This window comes from Oryzias latipes, chromosome 6 (assembly GCF_053564925.1).
Source record: "Oryzias latipes strain Hd-rR chromosome 6, Olatipes_Hd-rR_3.1".
Classification (NCBI taxonomy): Eukaryota; Metazoa; Chordata; class Actinopteri; order Beloniformes; family Adrianichthyidae; genus Oryzias; species Oryzias latipes.
In genome coordinates, this window is record NC_136242.1 from 17843571 (window position 1) to 17856359 (window position 12789).

Here is a 12789-nt window from a genome sequence, read left to right on the forward strand (position 1 = left end):
AGAGGGTTTTTTTTCAGTTTTCTGCAGAAGCAAAAGCAGAGCTGTCAGTAAATGAGTTAATTTGCATAACCCCTTTGGTGACTGTGCCTCTATTTTAAGCAGAATCTTTTCCAGACATGGCTGCTGGATCAGCCAGGAATAAGAGAAAGAAATGAGCGTGGAGAGAAGTGGACAATCAAAAGAAGGAACTGAGCTTTCATGTTAGAACACTTTGATTGTGTCTTAGATTGGTTCCAGGAGAGGCGGTCTCTGAAAAAACAAAAAAACAAAGAAGACAGACATTCTGAGCTGCATGGCCTTGCCAGGACTTCCAGTGCTAAGAGCAGCAGGCCTAGACTACAAAAAGGGCCCATGTACAGTATTTTATATTCCAAAGGGTGACAGCACTCTTATTCATTTTAGACATTCAGAAAATGTCTTTTTGAAGTGTATTTATTTTTTTAAAATGAATATGACAAGTGTAAAGCAGCAATGGATATCTATTAAAAAATATTTCATACAATCAGATTTCCCCTATGTTGGTTTTGGGCTCCAACCGCTGATCGCATCATTGAACTTGTCACATGTCCAAAGCTACGTCCCCGATTGGTTTACGCTATGCGTCGTCTTCGCTAAAGTTCAGATTTGTTTAACTCCGGACGTGCTACAGCACTCAAATTGCACTGGTGCTGGATCGATGCACCCTGCTCGACACTCAAATTGCACCGCAGGACCTCTGATCGCGCCGATATTGACATAACATTGAAACTTGACGCCTCTGCTTTTTAAATCGCATTCGGTGTGAACGCAGCTTAACAGACTTATCTCTGACTCTTTTGTCTCATTTAATGCGCCTTATGGTTTGGTGAGCCTTATATATGACATAAGTTCAAAAAAAGTATTCACTAACAATGCATCTTATGATCCGGTACGCCCTAGAGTGCGGAAAATACGAAATGTGTGTTTTCTAAAGCGCTCACATTCAAATTAATCAAGAAAAAAAAAGTACATTTGAAACTTGCTATCAAAAATGTTTACCTTGAAAAGGCCTGAAACAATTTGTCATTAGATATTTCATCAAAAATTTATGGGACATAACTATTTAACTTCACAAATATACCATAAAATCTGTCTGTTTTTTAGATGAATTATTAGAAGAAAGAGTTTTCAAATCTCTAAAGCTATTAAATGAATAAATAAAGTTAAAAGGAACATAAACCCGTTCTCATATATTTGGGCAATCATGTGCTTCAATCATGTGATTAGTTCTGTTTATTTCAGTAAAAATTTTATAGCATAACCTTTTACTTGTTCTGGAATACTTTGAACCTTTCTGTGCCTATAAAAGCAGCCTGTAAACAAGTGATGCCAAATTTTTACCACGTGAATTTTGTACGCTCTTCTCATTTTCGCTGACTACAGTCCACCATCACTGCATGTCTAACTGTAGCAGCTCTATTCGGTGATTGGAAGCAGGCATTGCGTGGGAAGTCCAATTAGAGACAGAAATTGTGCTGAGGAAAGGCGCTGCATAGCCAATGTTTGCCGCATGGCCGCTCACCTGCACATGTGCACTGATGTTTTAAAGTGGATGGTAGCCACCTTTTTCCATCACCTTAATTAGACTTTCCATCGCTGAATTTTTTGAAGGCAGAGTATACCGCCACGGTCTGCTTCCTGGTAACGGTGTGGCTTTTCACTGATGCTTGATGAGAAGGAGGTATGTGTTAGATTTGTACCAGGAGGTCCCTTTTATGCTCATCTGTATAGTGTAAGTCTCAACTAATGGGGGTCATTTTGATGTGCCATACAAGAGGTCTACTACTGTCACAGAAAACAAATCTCCACAAGAAATGCAATAAGAACACAGATGTTGAACAATGGTTAAAAAAACAGTGATAATCAGTTAGTAAAGATCCAATTAGTTGCTTAAATATAAAGAAATGCAAAAACATGTAACTATTCTTATGTAAAGAAAGTGAAAATTTGACTTCAGATAAAAGTTTTTTCAAAGTTCCCCTACAGCTGAAGTATTAACAGCAGCTCACTCTTTTGGACAAAAGAAAAAAGATTGACCTTTAACCTCAATAAGCTGTTTTACATTGAATATATGGAAATAAACTGGACTGAGTGACCCCTACCCCCTGGCGTTCCAAACAAGAGGTGTTCGCTGGTCCCAAGAAGCCAAAATCCCACAAGAGGACCTGGCTGCAGACATCAACAACCAGAATCAGAAATCCTTGACTGAAACGGGAAGTCCCCCTACATTGCTAGAAAAAAAATTATTTTAACAGGCGGGTATAACGTTTACTTGCTTTACCCATTTTAAAAGGTTTTCTTTACAATTCTGGAAGGGTTAGGGTTGGGGTTAGGGTTAGGGTTAGGGTTTGGGTTAGGTTAAGTTGTGTATTTTCACTTCCGGCCGATGTTGTCAGGCACCATCTTGTTTACTGCCAAGTTCTTCCCAAATTCCATAGACTTCTGTAGCAAAAAAACAGCTGTCATTCAGTCATTATGTTTGTCAGAATAACCATTCTTGCTCTGGTGCCTTTTTTTAACATGTTCATGCTAATTATTTTTCATAATATTTTTCAGTTTTTTCAATCATAAACTGGCCAATCAGATGCCTCAATGAAACTAGGTGGTCTCACATTAAGCATCTGAAATGTTTGATTGACCGACTCTCCCAAGCCCATTTTCAGTAAAAGGGATGTGAACTTCCAACAAGCTCACTCCTGATTGGCGAGAGTGGTTGCTGTAGAAGCGATGACTTTGTCCAATTTGGACCGATCATTCCTTACCGATATCATCTGGCATATTTTGCTAAATTTTCTCAAGTTTTCATCCATGAAAACACAAGTCAGTGAATTTGGAATTTTAATGCTCTTAACTCCTTTGTGACTGTAGTTTTAGTTTATATTATGTGATCTCAAGATGCAGCTATACTTCTTATTGTACAATATTTCTGCTTCATCCTGGCATTCCTAGCAAACTATGCTGTTGGTTCATCTGTCTGAAGCCTGGAACACTGCAAGACATATGGGGATCATTTTAAACAGAAAGTGACTTACAGCCAGACAAACAAATTCAAAAAATATAATAAATTCCCTCAGAGGATGATTTATGATCTTGGAAAGATGCATCTAAAGGATTTTAACTGTGACAAGCTTCAGACTGTGGGAAATCCCAGACAATCAGTGCACAGATTTTGCTTGAAGTAATGAGGCTTTGTTATGAATGGAATATTGGCCAAACTTTCCAAAATGCTGACATGCCACAAAGGGTTTGTAGTCGAAACCAGCAAACCAACAAGACAGGTGTGGAGGACCACATGTGACCTATGTGACGTGTGTTACCTTATTAAGACTGAAAACACAGGGATATGATGTTTAGGCAGTTCGGAGACCTATGGGGTCCTCCAAAGAGATGTCTTCTGTGTGTGAGCACTAGAAGGAAAGCCAATAGAGTGGAGTAAAAAGCATGTGTGATGGTGTTCTGGTTCTTTGTTTGTTTTTCTGTTCTTTGTTTTTGCGACTCAATCAGCTGAGAAGTGAAACAGTTGGCACAGATCAGCTGATTGAAGAGCTGTCACTCGAACAGCTGATTGTCAGGAAAAGCAGACACAGATGAAAGGCAGAAGCTGTACTGTGTGGAGAGGCTGCCATTGTCTAGCTTAGCAGAAGAAACCTGTAAACTTGTATACTGGTCCTTCTATTGGTTATTGCGTCCCATCTACTTAGTGAGTTAATTTGTTGCAAGCAATTTTAAAAAACTCCTGAAAGATCATACTTCAAGAGTGTGCAACACAGGAAAGCTCTGTAGGGTCTTAAAGACCCACTACAATGAAAATGATGATGAAGTACATTAATGAGAAAATTAGACTTAAAATTCAATTTCTGAGTGTCTCTTCATTCAAATTGCTTTGAATCAGGAGCAGACAGAAAAATGCCATTGGAAACCGCTTGTAGCTTTTACAGAAGCTACAGTCGGCGGGCTGCAAACTCCTTCATTCTGATGCATCTGTATTGCTGGAAAGCTCCAATATCACTCTTCATTTTTGTTAAAACAGTAATGTTAGGTTGGGGGTGTGATGGGCTGTAACTCAGTGAGAGAGCATGTAAACAGAAGGATGATAGGAAATGGGGGTAGGCTTACTCTATGAGAACAGTCCTCCCCACAACTTAGAGGAAAATTCCTGATTTACGCTCTGCAGAAACTATGTCATAGACATCAACAGTTTTTTAATTTTGTCTAAAAATGGCAAAGTCAAATTAAATGACCATTGGGAATGACTTTACAATAGATCAAAAGATGATCAGGGTGGGCTTTAAGATGCTTTAAGTACTTCTACATTTGCATCCTGCAGATAATGTTGGCTTTCTTCCACCACGTGTTTCTGCTCTGCCTAACTCCAGCCATAGGCAGTGCAGTGGTGGACACTAATGCACAGATGCCTATTAGTGGGGAACTCAATTCAATTCAATTTTATTTATATAGCCCAATATTTAAAACACTAGTCATCTCAATGGGCCTCATAACATTTGTAAATTCAGTAAATTAAAAAGAGCCCAAGTGCCACTGAATCCCACAATTCTTTAGTGTGAAAACATCCATAAGGAAGGAATAACTGATCCATAATAATAAAAGTTGAAAAGAATAGTGAAAAACAGTCAGAAGCACTGATTTACAACCAATCAGGGTTCAATGGATGAACTTAACATCTGTGATCGATCAGATGTTGTACAAACACTTTCATGTTTCAGTCGTGAGCTTGAGTCCCTGTTAGTCTTACAGACAGAGACCAGAGTCTGGACCTTAAGTCTTTGAGACTTAAACTTTAGAACTTATTAATAATCTTCATGTTGTATAGCCTTCTGAAATGTACTCCTATAACTGTCCGATTTAACCAATAGGGCCTATTTCCTGTTTTCTTGTAGATTTGTGGAATCACAGACACAGTAAATGCCCAATATTGAGTCCCCACTACTTGTTTTAAAGGCATAAAATTAAATTTTGTGTCTACAAAAAGACTTTATTTTAATCATCAATCAAAAGAAGAAATAAAATATTGGAATACTTCTTTATTTGAAAAAAATTACTTCATAATTTTTTAACCTTTTTCCAAAAGAACTACAATTTTTCATTGTAGCCTTTCCATTTGGATATAGCAGCACATTTTCTATCTACGTGCATTTTTAGGCCATTTATGTCATTTAAATTGAAACAGTAAAATTAAGGATCCTTAACTTCTGATAAAGTCAGGCTACTGATCATAATTTCCTTTACCTCCCTGATGTATTCTCTCTGCCTCTTCAGTTGAGAGAAGGTCTCTTGGCCAAAGTCTAGAGTCACATCACATCAAGTCACACGTTTATACACATGGTGGGCCATGATGGTAATAAAAGGGAGAAACGAATGAAAGAGGAAGTCTAAAGTGCAGTCCAATAAAAAACATGTCAAGAGTTATGACATGAGATAGATAGATTACTGGTAGTATGGATGATATGATCTAAACTAGAGAAAATAATTAAAAAGTCAGGCGCACTTTTAGGGAACCCACTTGACATGGCTAGCCTGATTTAAAAAAAAAAACATAAAGTACTATATTAAATATAGCCAAAGTAGCACACCCAGATTTCAGTCCCACCTCCAAATGTGCACACTCACAGCCTGTCCTCCATCCAGACTGCAGACGCTACTTGCTATCAGAAGATCGGAGCAGGAATGTGGCTCCTGACAGACACATCTCTCAGGAGCTCAGGGTGAATATGTTCCCAATTAGCTCCATCTGATAAGGTATGAGTGTAAGTGAAACCCAAAGCTGGCATGATCAATAGCATTTGAGTCTTTTTCTTTTCCGATGATTTTGACATTGATAAGTTTTGCTGTGATGAATCACTTAGGTGTTGCATATGATAGTCTGACCCCATCTTCCTTTGTAGGTGTGGTCGAGCTCTCACTCTTTAGTTCCTTGAAAATAACTCATAATTTTCATATAATTAGCATATAATTAATCTCCTTTGGAAGTGGCATCCATCTGAAAACCAGTTTCACTTAACGTCATTTTTATTTTCACACATCAGTACAGACGTATTTTTTTCCCGCATTGTCATCTATTTGGGTAAAAAGTGCCCTCTGCTGGTCGCCCAACATACTGCAGCAGGTCCAGGTTACAGTGAGATGGGTGTTTCAGTGCTCCAAGCTGTTTGATAAAAACAAGCTGCATGTTTTTGTGGTTTTATCCTCTAAAAGTCTCCAAGGTTTCCATGCTGCCACAGCTGGATGCTTTTAGGTATACCCAAAGTGTGACATAGGCCCTGGAGATGAAACAGGCCTTCCTCGGTACACAAACAAAGCTCTACACTCCCGGCCTTGTGTTCAACTGGTAAAGATGACACAAGAGGCACACGGCTTTACAGAGTCCTGCTAAGGGTGCTGTGCGAATCAGTGCTCTGGAAAAGATCATCCCACAGAGCTACAGAGAAGAGGCTTGGCCAATGGAACGTGGGCCATTTGGCCAAATGTGAGGGTCTCTGCAGCTCAGTGTGTTGTGTGTGAATGTTTTGAGATGAGATGTTCCCTTTTCTGAGCTCACATCTTATTAAACTCACTGAACTCCCAGCAGAGCAGAACATCAAGTACAACACCTTTATTCAAGCCAAATGTTCTTTTTGGGGCTCTGAAAATTCATGTTTTAATGGATCAAATCACAATTCCTGCATTGTTGGACCACCATGACGTTACTGTTTGTGCCTCAATGGATTTTTGGGACTGCAGAGCAAAATAGGTACAAATTCAGAGTGAAAAAATTACAGTTACTAGAAAAAAAGTGGCAGTTTTTCAGCAGCTTTCTACTGTGTTGGATCACAGTGCAGTTTTCATCTAAACCCCTTCTAACCTCATTGCAATAGTGCAAAATTGGGAATTTTGTTTCTTGATGTACTCGTCAGATGTCCTGTGATTGCACCACGCATAAAAAAGCCACTGTGGTTTTTCAGTGATTTTCAGTGATCTTATTGATAAATCCTGTATACTGCTGATCAAAGGTTTTTAAATGTATCCATAATGTTTTCTCATATTCAAAGTGTTAAAGTACAAAGAGTGACTTACATTGGTACAAAAGTAATTTGAAAACTGCCGTAATTTTGAAAGAAGAAATGCTAACTAAAGCTAAAGCATTGTGTACATACCCGGGTTGCATAACAAGGTCCTTATCAGGCAAAATGAAGTGGATTAACAATTCAAATTCATTGAGATTCAATCAGATTCAATGGGAACATGGAAACCGGCCTCGAGGCCTGGATTCTGACACCCCTGTACGTAAACTGTAAAGCATGGAGGAGGAAGTGTGATGGTGTGGGACTGTTTTGCTGGATTAAGGATCAGTAACTTTTTCATGGTGAGAGGCATCCTGAACTTGTCAAAACACCACAACAGATTGCAGCACTGTGTAATTAAACAAAACTTTATCTACCTTTAGAGATGGAGAGTTGTTTTCACTCTGAGCTGTCGGCGAACACACCAAATTACTTACTCCGTTTTGATTTGCCGTTCTCTTTTCAAGATCAACAAATTTATGTGTCTTATTCTGGTAAGATGACAAAAGTTGTTTCAGATTTTAGGTTCCGTTGTTTTTTGTACCCTTTAGGTCCAGATTCAGTTTTACAAAAGTTAAAAAAAAACAAAAAAACATTTGAGGAACACCTCAAGAAATACCCGTATTTGAGTTTTGTTCCTAAAATACTGGAGCTGCACTTCTGCACTTTGGCATCCTTCCCCTATGAATTGGCAGGAAGAGCAGTTAAATATCACAACACAATATCTGCAGTCAGTGGAAACAAAACTTTATGCATCACAGTTAATATGTCCCTCGCAAGGCATATAGAGCTGTGCAAAGTCTTTCAGTTAAAAATCATTTTTTTGCAATTCCTGAAATTTTAACATGCACTGCAAATAAAACCTAACTGTTTCTCCATTAAAATTGTGGAGCATGCAGATCTGCCATCAAATCTATCTGACTGTGCAGTTGTGTCATGTTTAAGTGGACGTCAGCCAAGACTTCAATATAAAGCTTTTTATGAGACCACCATATCAGAGTTTTTCTTCTGTGCCGCCATTCCTCCAGGGTTGCCTCATCCCTCCCTGCGTTCTGCCTCCAAAGCAGAGGAGAAGCCTCTGCTCTGAAGTGCTCATGGAGTTCTTTCCCATCTCTGTTGTGGGAAAACATATTAGTTTGCCACCAAGTATTTATTTCAACGAGAGCATAATCTGACTCTGGGTGGGGTACCCCCCCCCCCCTTTTTTTTGGTCCTCCCATGTCTGTAAAGAAATGACTGTCAGACTGTGCCTTCTTTTTTTTAACTTTCATTTAAATGATGAGGTAGATAATTTTTGTTTTAGCGTGGATGTTAACTAGGTGGGGGTGTTGACACTGTTATACCATGTACTGTCTCAGAAGGAAACTTTACATCAAACTGTTTTCTGTGATTAAAACTAAAAACCTACATAAGCAGCATCACCACTAAGAAAGGTTTTGGCGCCCTCTTGTGGAAACTACTGGTGCCCATCCACATATTCCAAGCATCTAGGTTGTTCTGTTCAGTACAATCGGTTGCTGGAGAACACAGCTTTCACAGCACACTGCTTAAAATTGTATTTAACCTTATTTTTCAAACATAGAAATCTTTAACTTGAGTCATTTCCCTTGATTTATTTTTTTATTTTTTAATTTTACCACAAATGTACTAGGAACAGACAACATTTCATAGCCTAAAGTTAAAAAAAAAAAAACAAGCAAATCCTGAACAATGTAATAGACTGTCATACTTAACTAAAAACTGAACATTTGATGGGAAAGTCATCATCACCATAGAAACTTTATTTATTTCGTACAAGTCTCATTTTTATGAACTTTCTTTAACTTTCTAAGAAACTTTTTGGTGAGTTACTTTAGCCTTAATGGTTTTTATCTTTTTTTAAATACATTTTATGTTTTTTACCGGTATAAGCAGGACAGAAATTCTGCTGTGCTGTCACATGGAGCTTTCTTGTGTTTAGCTTAAAAATGCATCTTATCTCTGCTAACTTGAATAAATGTAGCCTATTGAAAGGCATGTTGGCTGTGTATATATTTTATTAACTAATTTATCCCAGTAAATGATAGAGTTTAGATGTCTTTTTACAACTTGACATCATTTGTAGCTTGAAATTTATTATAAAGTTCCATCCAAATAAATTACCGTAACTGCCGTTATTACATGGAAGGGGGCTGCCTGGTGGTTAGCAGCCTTGCCTCACAGCGAGAAGGCCCTGGCTCGAATCCCAGCTGGGACCTTTCTGTGTGGAGTCTGCATGGTCTCCCCGTGCATGTGTGGGCCCTCTCCAGGCACTCTGGTTTCCTCCCACAGTCCAAAAAATGCCTTATAAGTTAATTGGTTACTCTATATTAAAAGATGATGTAAGCGGGTCGTCAAAAAAAATCAGATATAGTCAGAAAATCCAATTTGGGCATCAAGACCTGCTGTGGAAATGCAGCCATTGTGAAGCCCTGCGATAGACTGGCTACCTGTCCAGTGTGTATCCCACCTTCCCCCAACAGCAACCGGACCAGGTTCTGGTAACCCCATGACCCCGAAAGGGATTTAGTGGATTAAGAAGCTGGATGGATGCAATAGAACTATAGTGGGGTGAGATCTGGGCTGCATGGACATTACCAACCACTAGAGGGCAGCACAGACTGAATCTGTGGACTGAAAACTGTTTTCAGTCCACAGATTCAACTTGAATGGCAACTTTCACTTTGAGTCATTCAGACATTTACATACTAATGATATGCACAAGCAAAAAAAAAACTGCAGTGCAGCAAAAAAGCCAATAAATGATCCCACAATCAGTGTTTGGTTAAATTTACTTAAAACGATTCAACAAAATTCCTTTTAGCCATGAATGAGTTCAAAGAAAAACATATAGAAATTACAACCCAGTTTCTAATTAAAGTTTTGAATCCACTTGTAGATATGAAGGCCTGACAAAAACAACTTACAACCTTAAAACAAAGTTTGTTTTGTTTTTTCTACAAAGTTCAAAACTATTCTTTGCATATTTAAGAATTTTTCGTACTTAAAACGTTTTTTGCATTTGGGAATATTTTCGTATTGCTGGTGTTGTTATTTCCACAGGATGGTGCAACACTACATTGTGTTCATTGTAGTCCCGATGTGTTGGTCGATAAAACCCATACGGGCTGCAAAAAGGGATTCTGTTCAGAGCCCACGCGATATTGGTTTGTTCCATCCCATCCTGAAAAGCAGTCAGAGATTCTGCTACACCATATTGCTGTTGTTGAGCTTAGTCCACTCGAAGATGTCCTGCTCACAGACAATGTCCGAGTTGATGAGAAGGTAGCGATCACCCACACAGAAGTGCTTCTGGCAGGCGGCGCATTTGAAACACTCCAGATGGTAGACCTTGTCTCGCACACGCATAGTCATCTCAAACGCCCGGATCCTCTTTTCACAGGAAGCACACAGACCGTCCTGACCAAACAGCCTGAGTGGAGCATGATCGATAAGGAAGACAATGTTACAAGAAGACATTCCAGCATCTCCATTCAACTGACTCACCAGAATAAAAGACAGTGCTCCCCTAATATCCCATTAGATCTGCATACTTCTTATAAATTGTTCAAATAAGGGAATAAACAGATAATCATTGACATCAGACCAACCTCAGATAATCCCGTCGACATAGTTTTCTTCCCAACTTGTAGTAGAGGCGACGGCCCACCTCTCCGAGACGACAGCCGCACAGGTCGCAGCTCAGGCAGTCCTCGTGCCAGTATTGCTCGATGGCTTTCAGGAAGAACCTGTCCCCGATGTTCTGCTGACAACCTCCACATGTCAGCAGGGAGGGGGGCATTTGCAGGACTTCGTCCACCGGCTCCCTGATATAAATGAAAAGAAGATTAAAAACAACTGGATTGAACTTTCATCATCTATGAATTCCCTGAAGATCGATCATAGTCTTCATTTATTGTAATTTAATTTGATTTTCCTCTTAGCTCAAAAAAAACAAACACATTTTATCCAATTGATACAATTTTCTTTTGAAAGTAACATATTCTATAAAATGTCATTATTAGTGCCCCGATAAATTCTATCTTTATCAACTGATTTGCAAAGGTTTATGCTACTATTTATGTTTTTGTCTTGTAGCTTGGAGCTGCAAGGTTGGAGAAGGAGCATATTTCAGATTAAAATACTAAATTAATACATTTGGAAAGTGTATACAATACAATTTGTTTTTTTGTACTGTTACAAGATTGTTTGCTCCCCTTTCTCACACTACAAACTATGGGATACTTATAGATACTTGATTGTAAACCTTGGTTTTAGACTTTCAAGATATTTTAACTGGTTGGAAATTGTTTTTATTTGTCTTTTGCTCTACACCTTTCCAAGATTTTCTTAAAATCTGTACAGTGGAAAACATTCCTATGTCTCATTAGGAACTAGTATGTAGAAATAAGGAAATTATTAATAAATTGAGTCAAAATCATTTTGCTCCAAATCTTAACAGAATAAAAACTTAATATATGACTCAAATGCACTGAAATTGTTGTGTTTTATGGTTCAGTTAGGATGTTATTTTTTAGTTTATTAAATGTAGACTGCCATTTATTGTCATTAAATTTCAAAACAAACATTTAGATTTATGTTCTAAGTAAATGTGCTAGATCGTATTCTGGTTTTGTTCACATTTTGTTCTAAAATAAGTCATTTCCATTTATTACACTCGTTTTTTTGGCACTGCAATTAAGATGAACTGCAATTAGTTTAAAAAAAATACAAACCATTTGCCTCAAACTATGACAAAAAATACTTATTGGGCTTTAAAACAATCAGTTTTCAGTAATTCTCTCTAATAGTTAGATTTTTTAACCCATTTTTCCCCCTTTTAGAATGCTACTGTGGAACTTCTTGTTTCAAGATTTTATTTTATTATGTTTTTTGCTATAAGATTTCTTAAGTAAAACTAACGTTCTGCATAGTTAATTGTACTGCTGTCTAGTGTGTTTTTTCCTGAAGATTAGTTTTTTTACTAAGCCTTTTGCATATTCCAGACCTTCTGTTTGTGGAATCTAACTGCAGAGGTTGCTTTCCTAAAATAACGTGCCGTTTGGTTGCTTTCTAAATTGTGATGACAATGTCCTTGAAAGCCTTAAGGAACCCTGAGCTTCATTCTTTGGAAAAGGAAAGCACATACTCGCTGGCCTCCAGCGTCTTCCTCTCTATGGTGGATACCATTCTTCTCCAGATGCGCTGCGCCTCAGCTCCGGGGTTCGGACTCCACAGCCTCTAGTCTCTCTGCGGCGTCCCGGGAAGCTCCTGCGCAGCCGCTGCACCTGCCTCTACCGGCGCCCAGATCCCCCCTGCACGACCTGATTCAGGAAGATGACTTCAGTCGAGATGTTCGCGGAGGAATAACCAAAAAGGCCGATTGTTCTAGTCAGCAGAGCGGCGATGGAGGACGCTGTCATCATTTCCTGGGGCTGACGCGCGCGCTGGCACCTCCACGCCATCCAGGACACCGCGGATTCGCTCACAGGCCAGGGGGGGTTAGACTGGAGCTGCCTTAAACGTGCGGATGACCCCCCACCCCATTCTGTGACTGACTGCTCTTTTTCCTGTTCACGACTGCCTGACAATGGGGGGAAATCGGTCTTAAAGCGACAGAAGTTCGCGCCGGCTGCTCTGTCAGGCGTGGAGCGGAGTCGTGACCGACACTGACGTGAGGGGAAATTCTCTCCCC

At 39.1% G+C, this 12789-nt stretch overlaps 1 protein-coding gene across 1 annotated transcript; it reads right to left on the reverse strand.

Moving 5' to 3' along the window:
• Window positions 1-9868: 9868 nt before the first annotated feature.
• On the reverse strand, window positions 9869-12789 carry lmo2 (LIM domain only 2 (rhombotin-like 1)). Its single transcript, XM_004069556.5, has 3 exons — window positions 12244-12789; window positions 10706-10921; window positions 9869-10527 (listed from the first exon to the last, which is right to left on the reverse strand). Exons 1-3 carry the CDS (start codon window positions 12282-12284, stop codon window positions 10302-10304), a joined length of 483 nt encoding a protein of 160 aa, XP_004069604.1. The 5' UTR covers window positions 12285-12789; the 3' UTR covers window positions 9869-10301.

Bases quoted from the DNA above. Each gene is read 5' to 3' on its own strand.
- lmo2 (XM_004069556.5), bottom strand. From the start codon at position 12,284: ATGGTATCCACCATAGAGAGGAAGACGCTGGAGGCCAGCGA. The intron at 10,922-12,243 runs GTATGTGCTTTC...CATTTATATCAG, and splicing joins AAGACGCTGGAGGCCAGCGA to GGAGCCGGTGGACGAAGTCC. The intron at 10,528-10,705 runs GTTGGTCTGATG...TGCTCCACTCAG, and splicing joins TGTCGACGGGATTATCTGAG to GCTGTTTGGTCAGGACGGTC.